The sequence below is a fragment of the Ursus americanus genome, chromosome 5, assembly GCF_024610735.1.
Source record: "Ursus americanus isolate L20-20 chromosome 5, mUrsAme1.1.p, whole genome shotgun sequence".
NCBI classification, from domain to species: domain Eukaryota; kingdom Metazoa; phylum Chordata; class Mammalia; order Carnivora; family Ursidae; genus Ursus; species Ursus americanus.
Window position 1 is genome coordinate 59757907 of NC_142131.1, and position 21721 is coordinate 59779627.

Below are 21721 nucleotides of genomic sequence, written 5' to 3' on the forward strand. Positions count from 1 at the left end.
TTAAATTACAAATTCACAAAATCCCGATTGTGAACTGAGAATGCACAATTACCAATGCTGAGAAGTTACTGGGTATTAGGTATCATCATTCTGTTCACAATACATCAAAGACAAAATACAACTTTATCTCAAACTATGAGTTTCTGTGGTAATACTTAGTAAAGGTTTGTACTCTATGAAAACAAAATTTCACTTGCACAAGTATAAGCATAATAATGACCAAAAAAAGTAAAATACACAAACTTTTCTAGTAACTAGGGAGATAATATAGATTTGAGTGCTTTAAAAATCTTACTCATTTAACAGTTAATTAAGTACTCTCTTATTAAGCACTGCTCCGCAGTGTATGGACATCCTTACAGAACTGGCCTGGTGATCTGTTTTGTTGACATTTCTGTTGCATTCTAGTTGAAGACAGATTTGAAAAAGAGCAGTTGTACTTAGTTTGAATGAATACAAAAATCACTGTTATGTACCAAACATAAAAGAAATTTTTAAAATCTATGGTTTTGGTCTTCAGTAGCAAAGAGTAAGTTGTTTGAATTTTAAGTGTCTTTTTTTAAAAGCTTCACTCTCTCAACTTCTCACTGAGAGCACCAACATTACAATGTTGAAGAGCTGGGGCTTGGGAGCTAGGATATCTAGGTCACATTCCAGGCTTTTTGTCCTAACTTCCTTTGGATTTTTTCCTGGATCTCAATGTCCTAATGCTTTAGAAATGAGACTGAAGATGAAGAGCTCTTTCAGTTATAAAGTCTGATTTCTTCACTATATGAAAGAGATTTTAAACAGCTAAACAAAGAGTACTTACAATATAACATAAGATTAAACCATTTGTTAGGTTTTATAAAGTAAATTAAAATTTTATTACAATATCCTTTAGAAAAACTTAAGTATTCTCTGATTCAGATTTAAAGTCAAGTCAAGAAAACAAACGAAAAACCTATAAGGAATGGCTGAATGAATGGCCTCTATTTAGCTAAGGTGGTTCAAAAATCTATTTGGCTGGTACAGGCTTTTTATACCAGTCTAGTGCCTTGGCATCGACCAGTTCCTTAGAGAACTCCTAACGCACACAAGGCAAGAACAAAATCATTTCTGCTGTAGCAGAAAGGTAGCAACTAAAGTATCAATAAAACCAGATGAAAGCAGCAGCAGACTAATCTTAAAAAAAAAAAAAAAAAAAAGGCAGCTCTGGCTAGCATGCAGTTACAACTGCGACCATCTAGAATGAGTCTCCAATGACAAATCACTTTGGCAGTAAGTCCACTGGCAGTATTAGAGACTGTACAAGACTGTACAGTATAGAGACTGTACAAGTCCCAGGCATGGTCCACAGGCCATATGTGCTCTTTACGTTTGGTACCATGATCTCGTGAAACAGGACAACAGAAATCTGGGACTTTGCATATTTAATCCCGCCCATCAGTGCAGGAGGACTACAATTCTATAGCACTTCTTCAGTAATTCAATTTGTAAAGCCATGACATATGGTTATATAAAAACTCTGTCCACTATCCTGTAAGTCTCAAGGGACATTTATGCTAAAATTCTTTTTAAAAAATATGTATTGAATATTCTTCACATTTCAATAAAAAGACCTTTATTTAAACTAAAGACTCCTTTTAAAAACATACTTCTTCATTTGTAAAACCTGCATTTGACCCATTTCCTTCAAATGCTGTTTTCTTTCTTCTTCAACTTCTTTTAGTTCCTCATTTCTTTTTCTTAAAGTAAGGTTATCCTGTAGCCATCTCTCTTGTATCTAAATAATATTAAATTGGTTGACAAAAACAATAATGTTACCAACATGTGACACATAATACACAGTTGCTGACAGGCAGTACTAATTCTGCCCTCACCTAGAATCAGGTTCAACTCAAAAGGGGGAGAAGCCAGGGTGAGGGGATCTTGGGTGACAGCCCATAAATACACAGAACAGATAATTAAATGATGGAATAAAAGAATATACTAAATATTTTAATACTATATACCTATACCGCATTGGATCATCTCGCATGGGAACCCCACAATAAAGCCTACTGATGTAAAAGATCACAAGAGAGCAATATACTATCAAAGTCTCACCTCACTTATTTTTCCAGGTTGTATTTATCTCCTAACATGTGTGAAGGCTGAGATACTGTTAGGAATGTCCGATAAGATCTTTACCTTCAAGCTGACAAGTTGACAAATGATAGTCATAAGGCAGTCAGAAGTTTCATAATGATAGTACATATTGACATACCTGATGAGACTTTCCCTGGGCACTGAACTGAAATGAAAATATAAGAAGCTGACTGGTTCTGAGTAGTTCTGTCCTTAAAAAGAGACCCAATCATGCAGCAGCAGCGACACCAACACAATTACTTCAGTAACCTTCCTGGTGATTATGAACTATGCTGTCAAGAGCCAAACAGGAAACAGTTTATAAGTTGACTCTTTGGAATGTAGGAAAAAAAAATCCCCTGCAGAAATAGATTTGGCTCATAAAAGCCTAAACAAAGAAAACATCCTAAGTTCAGAGTCCAGACTTCTCAAACAGGAAGCTAGGACCCTCCTGTGGTAACCCTCCCAACTGAAATAAACCCAGTGTTGTAGGAAGTGGAAGAGAGGGGCAAATCTTTGGCAGAATCTTGTTGCCAACAGTAATGGCACAGGAATTACTAAGGAATAAGGATTTGGGAGGAGGGCCAGAAGAAGGGAAGCCAAGGACTTCTGTCACATGCTTAACCTTGCCCATCTATGAATCACTATTTTGAGGTGGGTTTTTTTTTTTTTAAACTTACATTAAGGTCACCTTCAGTTTTCCTGCAAATAGTAATACAAATACACACACAGCTATTAAGGGCATTATTATAAGCCGTTAAAAGTAACTAAAATGATATGGTTGTAAATGTCGTTTTGTTGCCAGGCAACCTAACGTACCACCGCAGCTACCGTGACTCTCAAACGTTCTTCCCTAGGAGCCTACACTTGGACTTCTTCCTTACTAGGAACAGAAAACTAGGCATTTCTTTCTTTCTTTCTCTTTCTTTCTTGCTTTTTTTTTTTAAGGTCAGCTTCTAGTTGCTCTTAACGATCAGTTGAAAGACAGTATACAGCACAGTAAACAGTACAAGTTTTTAAGTTAGATACACTTAGGCTCAAATCTCAGCATTATAGCCTTTAGATCTGATGGCTTTGGGCAAATTAGCTTAAATTCTGAGCCTCGGTTTACAAGTAACACAGTGATAAAAAATACCACCTGTCATATAATGCTGATGTGAACTAAATGAGTGAGCATGTATGTAAAGTCATCAGCACAGTGCCTAGCTCAGTAATTGATAGTGAAATGCTTTTTGGGTCAAACCTGTCCTTGTACTTTAAGCAGTGAAAATCCCAATTATAGTCTACAAAATATAAAGTATCAGAGAAAGAAGAAAGCCAAATGCAGCTAAAATACAACAGAAGTTTTTCTGTATACAATGCCAGCAACCTGGCAATGTTAGGTCAAGTTCTGCTTCTGTTACTACTTCTGTGACCTCAGGCAAGGCAGGTCACCTCCAGTTCCTTTCATCTAAAAAACGAGGGAGGCAGATTATTCAACTTCCAAATTTTGTATTTTGTGGACTAAATTTAGTAGAGTTAAGCATGTAATAAGGTACGGTTAGGCTCAAAATATTAACCCCAATCATTTAGCTGAGATGATAGTTGATGTATGCAGTAGGGTACCTAAAGCAAACCTAAAAACTAGCTGCATGCTAGGTAACTGTGATGGAGTAACACACTGAATTGATTGCAGCCCAAGCTCTACCAAGTCTGGCTGGGAAAAATGCCATTAATTAGCGAGGATAGCCTGAAAGTTCTACAATGCTCTGGCTCAGTGACTGATACACCAGAACCCCTGGGGAACTTCAACAAGGCATAGTTGTTTCTGCCCATGCCCCAGAGATTTTGACTTACCGGCCTGTAATGGAGACACAGACATGTATATTTTTAATAACCCAGGTGTTTTTTAAAAAATTGAGATGTAATTCATATACCATAAAGTTCACCATTTTAAAGTGTGTAATTCAGAGGTTAGTATATTCACAGGTTGTGCAACCATCCCCACTAATTCCAGAACATTTATCACCCCCAAAAGAAACCAAGTACACATTAGTGGACAATCTATTCCCTTTCTTTCTCCTTCCCCTAACCCCTGGCAACACTAATTTGCTTTTTGTCCCTTTGGATATTCACATTTCATATAAATAGAATCATACAATATGCAGTCTTTTGTGATTGGATTCTTTCATCACATAGCATAATGTTTTCAAGGTTTATCCATGTTGTAGCATATATCACTAGTTCATTCCTTTTCATGGCTGTATAATATTCCCTTTTACAATGTGATGGTTATTGTTACGTGTCAACTCGGCTTGGCCACAGCTGTCGAAACATTTGGCTGAACATTATTCTGAGTGTGTCTTGGAGGGTATTTCTGAATAAAATTAACATCTGAATTGGGAGACCAAAACAGGCTGCCATCCCTAATGTGGGTGAGCCTCATCCTATCAACTGATGACAACCTGAATAGAACAAAAACCAATTAAGAGGTAACCGCTCCTGCCTAAATGTATGAGCTGGAACAGTGGTCTTTTCTTGCCTTTGGACTTGAACTGAAACCTCAGGTCTCCTAGATCTCAGACCTTGAAACTCAGACTAGAACTATACCATCAGCTCCCGAGTCTCTACCCTGCCAACTACAGATCTTGGGAATGCTCAGCCTCCACAATCATGTGAGCCAATTCCTTATAATAAACTTCTTTATATAAATCTGTGTATGTGTATATATCCTGTTGGATTCTGTTGCTCTGGAGAACCCTAATACATATGGATATACCACACTGATCCATTCATCAGTTGATGACCATTTGGGTTGTTTCCATACTTTAACTAATGTGAATAATGCTGCTACGAATACTCTTGTACAAGTTTTTATGTGAACACATTTGAAATTTTCTTGGTTGTATACCTAGGAGTGGTAAACCCTAGTGATTCTGATGGGTGCCTCTAGCTAACCTCTGCTCCCTAAAACACTCCATCATTTATTTTAGGCTTCAGTCACACAACCTGCTAAAGAACCTTATTAAAGGAAGATAATAAAAAAAGATGCTGAAACACACTGTGGGGGGGTAGGGAAGGAAAGAAAGAAGAAAAAAAAAAAGCCCCAAGAGGTTTGTTAAAGACATAGTGTTATTAATCTACACCATGTCCTCCTTTCCATGAATGGCCACAGGAAACATTTTTCTCTGGCAACTGGTTTCCTTTCAGCTCTGAGACAAGGTAAATCTTAACTAATTGTGACATTCTATCCTCATGTGACGACTAGAATCTTTAGCAAGCGTATCACATTTCATGGGCTACATTTTATATACTTACCACTCTCCTGGTTTTACCTTCTTGTCCTTATTTCCACATTGTCTCATTTTCCCACTAAATTAAAATGTTATTTGGCATTGCTCTATGTATATAACTTATTCAATAATTTCTAGAACAAGGCAGATTACAAAAGTGAACTAATACAGTCAGATCCACTAATTTTAGACCATCAACTTGAAAAGGGTCACAGGTGGGTAAATCTTAATGATCTCTGTATATGTTTATACATGGAGGGACATTAATGATTATAGACTGATTTTAAATAGGTAACCCACATATAAGTGAAGAATAAAGTATCTCGTTATACAGGTCATCATAAATTTATAGTTACTCAGATTTATTAGATGGCAGTTATTTTTTTTTTTAAGATTATATTTTTGGGGGGCATCTGGCTGGCTCAGTCGGTGGAACAGGTGATTCTTGATCTTGGGATTATGAGTTTGAGCCAAAAAGAAAAACTTGGGGTGCCTGGGTGGCACAGTTAAGCATCTGACTCATGATTTCGGCTCAGGTCGAGCGTGACCTCAGGGTCGTAAGATTGAGCCCTGCAGTGGGCTCTGTGCTCACTGTGGAGTCTGCCTGAGATCCTCTCTTCCTCTGCCCCTTCTACTCATGTGCTCACTCGCTCTCTCTCTCAAATAAATAAACCTTAAAAAAATAAAAAAATAAATGAAAATCTTTTTAAAAAAAGATTTTTTATTTTTAAGTCATCTCTACACCCATCATGGGGCTTGAACTCACCACCCGAGCTCAAGACCTACACACTCCACCAACTGAGCCAGCGAGGCGCCCTAGATGGCAGGAATTTACTTCTAATATTCATATATTTGAAACATCTGGCACAGGGGCCCTACAGACAGCTGATATGGCTAATCTTCAAACAGATTTGAAACCAGCATTTATAACTCAATGATTAAAGCGTTCATACAGCAAATTTTGTTAATAACAGCATATTGGAGAAATGGTGTAAAGACATTAACTATCATGCTTACAAAAAGGAATGCTGAAGATAATTTCTCAAAGTGATTTTAATTATAGTGACCTGAGGCATTTCCTTAATAGGGAATATTATTTCCTTAATAGGGAATATTCCATTTCCTTAATAGGGAAAATGATATAGGAATCAACTGAAAAATGACTGAAAATATATAGATATTTTACTTACAACTTTTAGGATTATTATACCTCCATCCTTGTTTTGTGTGAATTTATCTTACATAAAGAAAAGAAAGTGAGAAAAAACAGAGATATATGTAGGATATTCACTGCCACCATTTGCGGTAAGAAAAAAGTGATCAACTTGTGGCACACCCACAAAATGGAGAATTTCATGATCATTAAAAAGAACACGATGGGGGTGCCTCAGTCGGTTAAGTATCTGCCTTCGGCTCAGGTCATGATCCCAGAGTCCTGGGATCGAGCCCTGGAGTAGGCTCCCTGCTCAGCAGAGAGCCTGCTTCTCCCTCTCCCTCTGCTGTTCCCCCTGCTTGTGCTCTGTCAAATAAATAAAATCTTAAAAAAAAAAAAAAGTCATGAACTCTTAATAAGTATACAAAATTATCACAGATATATTATTGATCTATCTACCTGCTGATATGAGTAAGAAACTTCTTTAAGAACAAACTGTTAATAGTAATGACATCTAGGAGCGAGCTGAGAATAGGCAGAAGGGAAGGGAGAATTTTAATTTATAAACTTTTTATGTTTAAATATTTATATTTAAAATTAGCTTTGGGGTGCCTGGGTGGCTCAGTCAGTTAAGTGTCTGACTCCTAGTTTTGCCTCAGGTCATGATCTCAGGCACATGAGCTCAAACCCTGCACTGGGCTCCATGCTGGACATGGAGACTGCTTGAGATTCTCTCTCCCCCTCCTCTCTGGTCCTCCTCCACCCTGCTCACACTCTCTCTGAAGTAAATAAATAAAACCTTTTCTGTTTATACTTTCACCAAATGGGTCTTTTATTAAAAATAAAATTGGAAAGAAGGAAGAAAAGATTATGTTATCAGAATTGCTTTTCTCTACTGTGTGCATTTCTACTCAATGGATCTATTGAAAACAAATGTAGAAATTAAACATAAACAGAAGAATATTACTGGTGTAAGTGATATCATAAGCCACTAGCAAAAAAGACCTACCTTCTGTGTATCAATATCTTGTCTCATGATTCCCATTTCTGTATTTATATTTTCTTTCTGTTTCTCACATTCACTTAGTTGAGCCATTACTTTATTAAGCTCAGTTTCTTTTTGCTACAAAAAAGAAAATTCTTTAAGCGCAAGAAATAAAAACATAAAATAAATAATTTTAAGTTTTAAATTACCTTCTTATAGTCATCTTTTCCATCTTGAATATAATTCTCAATGTCTTTCATATAACCATGAATATTTTTAACCTTTTCTTTGATATCATTGATCTGTGGAAAAATATTTATTTTAGTTTTTAATTCTAATGTTTATACACTGGTTGGGACCAGGGCATTTAAGATTTATTGCCAAGGAAATACATATTAAGGTAACAAAAACTTAATAGGCAAGCACAATGAACAGTGGTTTGGAAGCTGGAGTCTTGGTTCTACTTTCCATCACCACCAAATTTTATCATCTAGGACAGTTCTCTTTATCATCTATGGGACTGGATTAAATAGTCTCTCTTCTCAACTTCTGTTTTAGATCACGAAGCAAAATGATTTTAATGTTTATTCTAACAAGAATTTTTAATGTCGATTACTTCACCAATCTGAAAATACTATTTACCTTATCATGTTTTTAATTTCATGCGAAATACTAGTGTCCAACATGGTTCTCTGAACATTAATATATGTATTTGAAAATAAAAATATAAATGAAATCTTACTTTATCCTGGGCTATTTTGTTGCTTTTATTTTTCTTGTTGATTAATTCTTCTTTTTCCTGCTGGAACTTTTCCAATGTTGTTTCCAAGGGGCTTAACTGCTCTTTAGCATCCTAAAAATACAAATATAAGACAAAAATTGTCTTATATTCCAGTATCTTATTTCAGGTGTCAGACTTTATAGTCGTAATAAAAGCACTTTCTGCGTGGCAGGTTTTAAAAATCAACTCATCTGCTTTTTCCAACAACCCTATGAGGACCGCTACCATTATTTTCATCCCATATTTCAGATCAGTAAACAGGCACACAAATGATTTGTCTGTGGTCACAACAGCCAGTAAATGTAGGATCTAGTATCCAAATCCTGCCCAACTCCAGAGTCTTTCTCTTAACCATTATACTATACTGTTTCACCACTAACCTGATTCCTAATCCAGGCCATGTGCCCCGAAATTATATGAGCATGTGGCTTCAGGTGTAAGTTTTTATGAGTTTGTAGGGGCACACGTCAGCTGTGTGTGACCAAAAAGACCAAAGGCCTCTCTTTTACAGATGGGGATATGACTATACAGGACACTTTTGTCCTTAAGCTTAGTTTGCTAAGGGCTAAGTAGATACTTTATGGTAATAAGAACATATTGGTACATTGATGTTGTTGTGTCCTCACCTATTTTGGAAGGAAAGGACTTTGAAGTGACAAACTATTTTACTAATCAGGAGTCTACATTGTTCAGCCTTATAACATCTCTATAGCGTAATTACACGATTACCACTGCAGAAAATAATGATACTCAAGCTAAGATAATGAATATCTAATGAACCCATAAAGTAGAAACAATTCCTTAGTATTACTTCAGTGTAGGTATATTTTTGTATTTTATCATATCGAGAAGAGGTATGATGTGGTAGGAAGCCAAATGTAATAAACACTGAAAAGCTACCTGAAAATAAACCCTGCCTCCTACTAGCTGCATGACCTTGGCTAAGACATGAAGCATCTCTAAGTCTCCATCTCTTTTTTATAAAAAAGGGATTTAGTCACATACCGCAACAGGGTTACTGAGACACTGAACTGTTTTAATGTCAAAGGGCTTTATAAAGAGTAAAAAAATTATACAAATGTAAGATATTACTATTTTGTAACATACTCTAAGCCTCTGATAATTTGTAATTCAAAAATACTTCTGAAACATTTACAGTAATTAATGACAGATTCAGTAATGTATTTAGTGCTCAGTGAATGTTTATAATTATGAAAAGCTAAATAAGATTGTTATTTCTAAAACTGGTCAAAAATTTGATTTGGGGGGCGCCTGGGTGGCACAGTGGTTAAGCGTCTGCCTTCGGCTCAGGGCGTGATCCTGGCGTTGTGGGATCGAGCCCCACATCAGGCTCCTCTGCTGGGAGCCTGCTTCTTCCTCTCCCACTCCCTCTGCTTGTGTTCCCTCTCTCGCTGGCTGTCTCTATCTCTGTCGAATAAATAAAATCTTTAAAAAAAAAAAATTTTGATTTGGTCTTAGATGTGATTAATCTAGATGAGGGATGCCAAATGGTTTCCATTCCATGTAGTAACTCAACGCCTGCTCACTACAGTGGGAAGGATTCTGAGACTACACCTGCAATCAAACAGAAAAAGTGCTCTGAGAGGTAGTGTCTGCCATGGATACAGGATCTGTAGGTAAGACAAATATCCCATACAAGCAGGATTCCTTCTACGTAGTTAACTAAGCCGCCTGACCATCCCCAATAACAGGAAGTTCACTAATTAACCAGACAGCCAACTCCTCCTTATTATAGTCAAAATCTTCCCAGACACCTTTACCTATTAGTACAAGTTTTGTCAACACAGGAGCCACAGAAGGGATTATACTATTTTTTATTTAATCCTCACAATAACCATAGCTTTAGGCACTGCACCAATAAAAGAGCATTTCACATATCTGAACTAATTTAAAAAAGATACGTGGGGCACCTGGCTGGCTTAGTCAGTAGACCATGAGACACTTGATCTCCGGATTGTGAGTTTAAGCCCATGTTGGGCATGGAACCAATTTAAAAAAAAAAAAAAAAAAAAAAAAAAAAAAAAAAAAAGATAAAAAACAGTTTTTATGAATCTTCTTACCTTTATCTCTCTGAATAAGGACTGAACTTCAGTGGATAATTCCACAGTCTGCTCCTCTAGTTGCTGACGACGTTGTAAATTAGTAGATATCTGAAGTTTCTCTGATTTAAGTTCATTTGTTGTACTTTTTAGGTGTTGAATCTGTTCCTGCTGGTCCTGTATAAGCTTGCGATTCAATTCCATCTTACTGGAAACTACACGAAAACATTCACACAGTGGCTAAAGTACGGATACAGAAAATACTACGAAGAGCTAGCTTCCATTTTTATAGCTCTACGGAATTCGCGAAGGCTCAGCTTCCATGGGTCCCACCCACTGCAAGAAACATGCTACAGAACCCCTCCTGGTCACCCATGAGTGAGGGTCACAGGGTAGGGATGATTAAGAAGAGCTCATCAGATATCCATTATTCAAAATCTCCCATCGTTCCAACTCTGCTGTGCAAAAGCAAGGAAACACGTGAGACTTTGAGAAAAAAGAGTGAATATACTGTGAACTAGAAGAAAGACAGTTCCTTCTCCACATAACAGATATAAAAATTATGATAAAAAGCTTATGCTGGGATATAAAGTCTTTGTGGGTACATGAAGAAAGACTATATTACCTGTATCTAATTTGTGTTGCTTCTCTTGTTTTTCCTGGTTTACTTGTTGAACAGTTCTATCCAAGTCTAGTCCTTGCAGCTTAGCTGCTTGCTGTGCAATTTTTCTTTCAACATCTTTGAGTTCCATCTTAAGAATAAAACAAAGTTATTTCCTTTAACAAGCTTACTACGTTATCTGTAAAAATTGCTATTATTTTAAAATCTGAATTTGTAACTGATTTCAGATTCAATTTTAACAAAGTTTAATAGGATAAAATGAATTTTAATAATTTAAATATATAAAAAGGAAACCAACTAAAAATGAAAGCAAACAGGACATTTCTTCATTCTCATATTTATGAATAAAGAATCCAAACCCAGGAATGTGAACTAGACAGTACTCTCCTCAGACTATCTGCAATTCAGGACAGGGAACTCTCAACTCAGCCTATACATACCTGAATACTATCTGTTTGCTCTTACCACTCTCATATTTCACATTCAAACCACCATGAAACAAGTTCTATTTGGCCTTCAACTACGATAAACTGACCTGGAACCTCTCCATAATTGTAACATCTGTCAGGCAGACTTTAGCACTTTCTTCTTCAGGCATTATGGTGCCCAAGAGCGTTTCCTGTTCCTCTATGTCATTCTTTAAGCGCTGTATGTCTCTATTGACATTCTGCAGTTTGTTTCTTAATTCTGGTATTTCCTTCTCCTTCAAATCAATTATGCTTTGCCTAAACAGAGAACACAATTAAAAATATGCTCTCTAATGTTTTCTTATCCTGAAAAGGAGGTTATGTATTTTTGGAAAGAGTATCATAAGAAGTAACTGTATCCTCCTCAGGGCTATTTCATCCGTGGGTACACGATGTCATTATATCTTGTAACTGGAGATGTTAATCTTATTCACTTGGTTAACATGATGTCAGCCAGCTTTATCCACTATGAAGTTACTATTCTTGTCTTTGTAATTAATAACGATCTTAGGAGAAATATATTGGGACTATGTCAGTATCTTGCTTCTCCTCAAACTTTCGCCCACTGATTTCAGTATGCAATGGTAGATCCTGCTCACACCACTTACAATAGTCTCCCTGCTGCCATGCTGATCCACCGGGGATATATTCCAAGCCATCCAGTGGATGCCTAAAATCATGGAGAGTACCAAACATTTATGTAATGTTTTTTTCCTACAGACATATCTGCGATAGCTCATTAATTATTAGTATTGCTAATCTCTGCACCTAATTTAACAATTGTAACATACTGTAATAAAAGTTATGTGAATATGGTCTCTCTCAAAATGTCTTATTGTACAGGGGCACCTGAGTGGCTTAGTTGGTGCAGTGTCCAACTGGTGATTCTGGCTCAGGTCATGATCTCATAGGTCATGGGATCGAACCCCGAGTCAGGATCTGTACCAGTGGGGAGTCTGCTTAAGATTCTCTTCCTCTGCCCCTCCCCCCACTCAAGTGTGCGCTCTCAAATAAATAAAATTTGAAAAAATATCTTATTGTACTGTACCCTCACTCCCTCTTACGGTGATGTTATATGATAAAATGCCTATGTGATGATATGAAGTGAGGAGAATGATGTAGGCCTTGTCACTTCAAGTTGGGCTACTGTTAACATGATGACAGGTCAGGAGGATCATCTGTTAACTGGACCACAGTTAACCCTAGGCAACAGAAACAGTGGAGAGGGAAAACACAGGTAAGAGGGACTACTTTATTACTGTGATGTTAGCCAAACTGAGAGACTGTCTATAAATTAACTGACTATACTGATCAAAAGTGTCAAGACCATGAAAGACAAAGACTAAAGAACTGTTGAGACTGCAGGAGCCTAAGGAGAAATAACAACTAGATGCCATGTGGGATCCAGGTTGGGTCTTGAAACAGACAAACAACATTAATGGAAAGACTGCTGAAATTCTAAAATGCTTTGTAGTTAACAGTGACACAAATATGTTAATTTCTTGATCTGGTAACTAATTTACGGTTACATAAATTGTGAACATCACGAAAAGCAGGGTGAAGGGTACAGGTGAATTCTCTGTACTATTTTTGTCATTTTTCTGTAAGTCTAAAATTATTTCAAAATAGAAAGTTAAAACAAACGATGGAAAGGAAGGAAGGAGACTACTTAGCCAAAAGCTACATGGGTTTATAGCACAAAAGCTGCTAACCAGTTTATTGCTGCTACTATTGGGAATGGATTACTACGCCTGTGGCAGGTACTGGCTTCCTATTTTTATAGACACCTCCGAAACAATAAAACTTGTATTTAATCTTAAAAAAAAAAAAAAAAAAAAAAGGGCGCCTGGGTAGCGCAGTCGTTAAGCGTCTGGCTTCGGCTCAGGGCGTGATCCCGGCATTCGGGGATTGAGTCCCACATCGGGCTCCTCCGCTGGGAGCCTGCTTCTTCCTCTCCCACTCCCCTGCTGTGTTCCCTCTCTCGCTGGCTGTCTGTCACATAAATAAATAAAATCTTTAAAAAAAAAAAAAAAAAAAGCTATCAACCTTATTTCTGAAAATTTCCAAATTCTTAATTATAGCTTAGTACAACATATTAATTTCTAAAGGAGTCTTATAATAAACTAAAGGAAAAACCAGAAACTCAAGGTTAGCTCTTGCATACCGCTACTACTTACTGATTCTTTAGAAGTTCACGCTATGATCAAGAAATCCCAGCCTGGACTGATCTGTGGCAACAGAACACCTAGTTCGGTACGCCACTGAGATGAAAAAATTTCCTGAGTAAATATGAAGGTATGCAGATTATGAACAGTTCCATATCCACATCACTTCCTGAATCTTGTGGTCATAGCCCAGAAGTTTGTCTTAAAGTATGTTCCCAGTGCCTAAAAAGTGGCATAGCTAGGGCAGCCTAATGTTGGTCAAACATTCACTTGAATGGGGACATCTTTGTGGAGAACTACCGGTATCCATTCAATTTTAACCTTATTTTTACATTTTCCTATGCACACTTAAAAAAAAAACTCTTATCGATGTGGTCCAGGGTTTTGGTGCCTTCTTTTCTGATGATTATTACATAAGATGCTAAATGCCAAAGTATTATAAGAAAGAGTAAAGATGTTTCCCAAAAGAATGGGTTATTGAGATCTATTAGGATTCTATTTTGTTCTGTAAAATTTTCAAACCCAGTTCATCTATTTTTGTGATAGCACTCCTTTTTCAAGGGGATTTTACGTAAAAGAAACCAATAGAGATATGGTTGGTTGAAAAATCTGTCAAAGAAATGGAGAAAAATACTGAGTTTTTACTGAACTGAAATGTTATAAATAAATAAACCTGACTCAGTACTAAGCAAAATGATAAACAGGTATATTTTCATCTGGGATTGCATTCACAATGGTGGTCTTACATTAAGTGTTAATGAACTTTGGCCTTTAAATGAAAATTTTTTCCTCAGAGAGGATAAGCAAGACGTGACTCCTCACTAGTTCTTTGAGCTCACCTTCAACCACTTTTCCCTTTGGCCTCAGGTCAAACATGCCTCAGGGGTTTTGTACTGCCTGGAACGCTCTTCTCCTGGACAAATGCATGGCTAGCTCCCTTACTTCTCTCAGGTCGACACTCAAATGCCACCTTCAGTAGCAATTCCCATCTCACCAATCCTCAGTTAATTCTGTACTTCCTTATCCTGCTCTAGTTCTTTTCCTAGGCACTGATTTACCTGTCAGACTACGTATTTATTTTTCCATCTTCAGGTTACCTCAGTTTGTGTGTGGTGACCAGAATGGCATACAAGGTGCCACTCCAGATACTGGGGTACTATATGGATTAAAGTTAGCTACAAATACGGTGACACTACTCCCAATGAGAGGTGGAGTCTGTGTCCTCTCATTGAATCTTGGCAAGCTCTGTGACTCCTCTGACCAACAGACAGCAGCAGCAGCAGTTTAACAGTGCCAGTTTCTGGGCCTATGCCTTCAGGTAGTAGCAGCTTCTATTGCCTGTCTCTTGGACTACTTGCTCTTAGGATCCTTCATTTGGTAATCCAACCACTATGCTATCAAAATCCCAAGACACACACGCAGGCCATGCTAAGACACTGTGTTTGACAGTCCCGGCTGAGCTCCCAGCTAATAGTGTCACTGCAAATCATTTCAGTGAGCCATCCTGAGCACTGAGCCTAGTAGAGTCTTGAGATGATGCAGCGAACATCTAACTGCAACTGCATAATCAGTTTCTAAATGGTACTCACTCTTGTGGTTGAAGGCGTCAGTTCCTTGTCAAGCGGGGCCCTTCACAGGTGACTCACATGGCAGCTGGCTTCACCCATATCCTGAAGAAAAGGATAGCAGGCAGCCGTAGTGCCTTACATAACCTAATCTTGGAAGGAATATGCTATCACTTCTGTCATAATGTATCAGTTTCACAGACCAATCCTGGAACATGGGAGAAGACTCTACGGGAGCCATGAATACCAGGAGGCAGGGATCATTGAGGATCATCTTGGAGGCTGCCTATCACAAAGCCTATTTTTGTAGATTCTTCTTAGTTCTTTTCCTGAAATTCTTCTCCAGTTTTCTGGGACAACATATCCTCCTGGCTTTTCTGCTTCCAGAGCTGTTCTCAATCTTACCCATTCAATATATTAACATAAGATTAATTTCTCAAAACATATTTTCCATTAAATTACCCTATCACCTATCAGTGAGAGTTGTAACTAGGCCTGAACATAACATAGCCCTATCTTCTCAACTTATGGGAATCAATCTCCCCAAATGGTTCCTCCAAATTTAGGTCACTCTTCTACTGCAGCACAGGTCAGGGCTCCCCTTTTCTTTACACAAAGTGCTCTCATTTCTCTCTACACTTGCCTTAACTGAGTCAAACCAACTTCCTTATGCTTCACATTCCCCTCCTATTATGTTCTCAAAATCTTATTCTCATTCTCTAGTCCACTGGCTTCTCTTAATATATGTCTTAACCAATTAAGAATTTTATTAAGCCTAGGTTCAATATTCGCAAATCAATCAGCGTGATACATCATATCAACAAGAAAAGACTCAGGAACCATATGATCCTCTCAATCGATGCCAAAAAAGCATTTGACAAAATACAGCATCCTTTCCTGATTAAAACCCTTCAGAGTGTAGGAATAGAAGGTACATTTCTCAATCTCATAAAAGCCATCTATGAAAAGCCTACTGCAAATATTATTCTCAATGGGGAAAAGCTGGAAGCCTTTCCCTTAAGATCAGGAACTCGACAAGGATGCCCACTCTCGCCACTACTATTCAACATAGTACTAGAAGTCCTTGCAACAGCAATCAGACGACAAAAAGGGATCAAAGGTATTCAAATCGGCAAAGAAGAAGTCAAAATGTCTCTCTTCGCAGATGACATGATACTCTATATGGAAAACCCAAAAGAAGCCACTCCCAAACTATTAGAAGTTATAGAGCAATTCAGTAACGTGGCAGGGTACAAAATCAATGCTCAGAAATCAGTTGCATTTCTATACACGAATAACGAGACCGAAGAAAGAGAAATTAGGGAATCCATCCCATTTACAATAGCACCAAAAATCATACGTTATCTTGGAATTAATTTAACCAGAGACATAAAGGATGTATATTCTAGAAACTATAAATCACTCTTGAAAGACATTGAGGAAGACATAAAAAGATGGAAAGATATTCCATGCTCATGGATCAGAAGAATTAACATAGTTAAAATGTCCATGCTACCCAGAGCAATCTACACTTTCAATGCTATCCCGATCAAAATACCGAGGACATTTTTCAAAGAACTGGAACAAATAGTCCTTAAATTTGTATGGAAACAGAAAAGCCCCCGAATCTCCAAGGAACTGTTGAAAAGGAAAAACAAAGCTGGGGGCATCACAATGCCGGATTTCGAGCTGTACTACAAAGCTGTGATCACAAAGACAGCATGGTACTGGCACAAAAACAGACACACAGACCAATGGAACAGAATAGAGAGCCCAGAAATGGACCCTCAGCTCTTTGGGCAACTAATATTTGATAAAGCAGGAAAAAACATCCGGTGGGAAAAAGACAGTCTCTTCAATAAATGGTGCTGGGAAAATTGGACAGCTACATGCAAAAGAATGAAACTTGACCACTCTCTCACACCATACACAAAAATAAACTCCAAATGGATGAAAGACCTCGATGTGAGACAGGAATCCATCAAAATCCTAGAGGAGAACATAGGCAGCAACCTCTACGACATCGGCCAAAGCAACCTTTTTCATGACACATCCCCAAAGGCAAGAGAAACAAAAGATAAAATGAATTTATGGGACTTCATCAAGATTAAAAGTTTCTGCACAGCCAAGGAAACAGTCAGAAAAACTAAGAGGCAGCCCACGGAATGGGAGAAGATATTTGCAAATGACACTACAGATAAAGGACTGGTATCCAAGATCTACAAAGAACTTCTCAAACTCAATACACAAGAAACAAATAAACAAATCGAAAAATGGGCAGAAGATATGAACAGACACTTTTCCAATAAAGACATACAAATGGCTAACAGACACATGAAAAAATGTTCAAAATCATTAGCCATCAAGGAAATTCAAATCGAAACCACACTGAGATACCACCATACGCCAGTTAGAATGGCAAAAATAGACAAGGCAAGAAACAACAATTGTTGGAGAGGATGTGGAGAAAGGGGATCCCTCCTACATTGTTGGTGGGAATGCAAGTTGGTACAGCCACTCTGGAAAACCGTGTGGAGGTCCCTTAAAAAGTTAAAAATTGAGCTACCCTATGATCCAGCCATTGCACTACTGGGTGTTTACCCCAAAGATACAGACGTAGTGAAGAGAAGGGCCATATGCACCCCAATGTTCATAGCAGCAATGTCCACAATAGCTAAATCGTGGAAGGAGCCAAGATGCCCTTCAACAGATGACTGGATTAAGAAGTTGTGGTCCATATATACAATGGAATATTACTCAGCTATCAGAAAGAACGAGTTCTCAACATTTGCTACAACATGGACGGCACTGGAGGAGATAATGCTAAGTGAAATAAGTCAAGCAGAGAAAGACAACTATCATATGATTTCTCTCATCTATGGAACATAAGAACTAGGATGATCGGTAGGGGAAGAAAGGGATAAAGAAAGGGGGGTAATCAGAAGGGGGAATGAAACATGAGAGACTATGGACTATGAGAAACAAACTGAGGGCTTCAGAGGGGAGGGGGGTGGGGGAATGGGATAGGCTGGTGATGGGTAGTAAGGAGGGCACGTATTGCATGGTGCACTGGGTGTTATACACAACTAATGAATCATCGAGCCTTACATCGGAAACCGGGGATGTACTGTATGGTGACTAACATAATATAATAAAAAATCATTAAAAAAAAAAAAAGAATTTTATTAAGCCTAGCTTTCTAAATATTCAATTCTGAGAGCTTGTGTCCTTACTCAGACCATCAGCTCTTTGAAGATTATGTCACACCAGTCTTTGGGACCAGCTTTACACTCTAGGTTGTGGGAGACCGCAAGGCATCATCACATACTTTCTGACTTGATTTTATTTATAAACAGGCCATCATTTGAATTTCTTGAATAAGTGAGGAAAAAATAACAGAAATCATGATGATTCATTCTTTTTGAAAGCAGAAAAGACATAAAAATATATTTTAAAATTTGTCTGTTGGGGGAAGTTTTCAGTGCCTTTTTTTTTTTTTTTTAAGATTTTTAAAAATTTATTTGACACAGAGAAAGACAGCACAAACAGGGGGAGTGGCAGGCAGAGGGAGAGAGAGAAACAGGCTCCCCACCAAGCAGGAAGCCTGATGTGGAGCTCGATCCTGGGACCCTGGGATCATGACCTGAGCCGAAAGCAGATGCTCAACTGACTGAGCCGCCCGGGCACCCCACAGTACTTTCTTTTGCTGAATTTAGAAATTTTAATCTATCAGAATTTCTGCCCTCAAACCAAGTCTAAGGAATTAATACACACATGTGGGTGCACGCCACACACAAACAGAAAATTGTAAAGATAACTGCCTTGTGACTAGTTTAAGAAGTTTGTTTACTTTTAAATAATTAAAAAAAAATTTTTTTAAAGATTTTTTAATTTATTTATTCGACAGAGAGAGAGAGACAGCCAGCAAGAGAGGGAACACAAGTAGGGGGAGAGGGAAAAGAAGAAGCAGGCTCCTAGCAGAGGAGCCTGATGTGGGGCTCGATCCCATAACGCCGGGATCACACCCTGAGCTGAAGGCAGATGCTTAACCGCTGTGCCACCCAGGCGCCCCTAAAAATATTTTTATTTGAGAGAGACAGCATGAAAACGAGCAGGGGAAAGCGGCAGAAGAAGGAGAAGCAGATTCCCCGCTGAGCAGGGAGCCCGACACAGGATTCGATCCCAGGACCCTGAGATCAGGACCTGAGCCAAAGGCAGACACCTATCTGACTGAGCCACCCAGGCACCCCAATAATTGCTTTTTCTTATAAATAACCCGAGATGGGCACACTGGCTCCGAATCTTGACTTGAACTTTTATTCATTCAACCCATTACTGGACATGTACCGTATGCCAGGGACTGGATGAGCACCTTTTATATTGTTGCTGTTCATGTACAGTAATGGTAAATCCCTATTCTCACCTCACAGGGACAAGTCCCAGCATTTCGTCACGCCGCTTTTCTTTTTTCTTTAGTTCTGATTCTGTTGATTTCAGTTTATCTGGAGCAAGCCGCAGCTTAGACTGCAAATCACTGATGACTTCCTGTAATTCAGCTTCTGTCTGAAAAACCCTCTGACAGACAGGGCAACATGACTGGTTTTCATCTGTTAGCTGAGTAATGAATTGGGAGTAAACTGCTGTGGCTCCAGCCAGCATGGCTATTTTAAGAAAATAAATATATTACCAGTGAGAAGAGTATAAAATATAGTTTTGTCATTATGGTTCTATCCTTTTCCATATATATAGGATTATTCTTCATTTATAAACATATTATGAAAGAAATAAAAATCCTCTGATATTTACATATTCTTTGAAAGGACACAATACATTCAGATTTGTATAAATCACTTTTTGGTAACACACAAAAAGTATAACAAAATTTTGGACCATATTGCGTACCAGAAATTGTTCTAAGAGTTTTATACCTATAATCTCATTTATTCTTAACACCCTAAACGGGAGGTAATTATTTCCTCAGATCAATCTGAAGTAAAGGAATCATTTGATAATTTGCCCAAAGTCACAAAGCCATTAAGTTGTAGAATTGGGACTAAAACTTAAGCCCTTTGGCTCCAGAGCCAAGTTTTTAAATCTCCCATCCTTAATAGCTGCTGGTGAGTGAAAATTCAAGTGTCAAAGCACCTTGATAATATAAAGAAAGTAACTTACCTCGCTGTTTTGAGGATTTTTCAATTTCTTCTTTAAGCCTGTCGAAGTCATTTTCAAAATCCTGGCTACCACAAACATCAAACAGCTTGTCTTCATAACTGGACAACTGCTCTTCTTTCCTTTTTAGTTCATTATTTATATGATTTTTATTTTGCTCAGCTGAAGCTAGTTCTTTGCTAAAATAAGAACAAACATGGATTACAATTTTACATGAGAAATGAGTTTGAAAAGTTTGAGTAGGCAGATACAAAACAAATTCTGCCAATAAATATAACAAAGGTTTGCTGTGACTAAATACTTTAGAAGTCAAGGCAACAGTCCACCTCCGCCTGAACTCCACCCTGGACACTGATCACTTTCTAAACCTGGTCATGGGCCTGTTCCCAGACAAATGTGTATAGGCAAAACTGTGTGATTTCTGGGGGTTCATGATCTTAGAACTCAGGTTAGGAACCTCAGCAAGAATATACTTGCTGGACATACTGGAGAGAGAGAGAGAAGAGAAAAGAAAAGGAGAACATTCTCCTGATTCCCTTTGGACCCTTTCACAGTACCACTTCTCTTCACTCCTGTAAGAACTTCTCGTTTATCCCTTCCTTGTTGATGTCATCTACTTATGTCATCATCCATTCCCTCTCATTCATCAAAGACTTTGCTCACTAACACAATTCATCTCCACCCCAACTCTTAAATATCATCCTAGCCAACCTTCATACCAACCTAGATTAGGGTTTGCAGGTTATGATGCATTGGGCAAGTCATGTAATCAATATAATGGATCATATTCCTCATCTTAAAAATTAAATAATAAAATACATTGGAGTAGACTGAGCATACTTAGGACACATACTGTTTTGAGAAACTTGTTTCAGATAAATGTTTATGAGAACATTTGTGCTACATCTTGATACTTCCCATTTTGATTCACAGTAAAAATAAGGCAAAAAGAAATAACTAATATAGATGATGCTTTGACCACCCTAGCCACTGAGCCATTCTCATCAACATCACTATCTTAGCACCCAACCCTGCTGATCCCTTCCTTGAAGGTCTATTTACTCAAGGTGTCACGAACTACTCCTGTCTGACTCTCACCCCAGCCCCCTGAATTCTAGTTTCCTTCACTTGCTCCTCTTCCTTGGCTTACTAACAGTAAACACTGCTGTTTCCCAGGCATCTCACTCTGACCTTTTCTCTCCTCTTCGCATAACCCCTTTAAGGTGATACAGCCTATACTAATGACTCCAATTATTACTGACAAAGCAACAACTTCCAATCTCTTGAACTTCAAACTCCAATATTCTATTCCCTAAGACACGTTTCCATAAGAAACAAATTCAACATGGCTAAAGCCAAATCCACTATCTTCC

The 21721-nt window shown here is 38.0% G+C and overlaps 1 protein-coding gene across 3 annotated transcripts in view; it reads right to left on the bottom strand.

Moving 5' to 3' along the window:
* Positions 1–21721, bottom strand: part of RAD50 (RAD50 double strand break repair protein) — a 127654-nt gene that overhangs the window by 23216 nt on the left and 82717 nt on the right. For all 3 annotated transcript variants that reach the window (XM_087862289.1, XM_045794733.2, XM_087862290.1), the window contains 9 exons: positions 20352–20527; positions 19603–19840; positions 11518–11707; positions 10986–11112; positions 10382–10575; positions 8262–8372; positions 7729–7821; positions 7544–7657; positions 1638–1765 (listed from right to left, as the gene is read on the bottom strand). In XM_087862289.1, the coding sequence (XP_087718415.1) occupies positions 1638–1765; positions 7544–7657; positions 7729–7821; positions 8262–8372; positions 10382–10575; positions 10986–11112; positions 11518–11707; positions 19603–19840; positions 20352–20527 (1371 nt within the window). The remainder of the gene's footprint in view (positions 1–1637; positions 1766–7543; positions 7658–7728; positions 7822–8261; positions 8373–10381; positions 10576–10985; positions 11113–11517; positions 11708–19602; positions 19841–20351; positions 20528–21721) is intronic.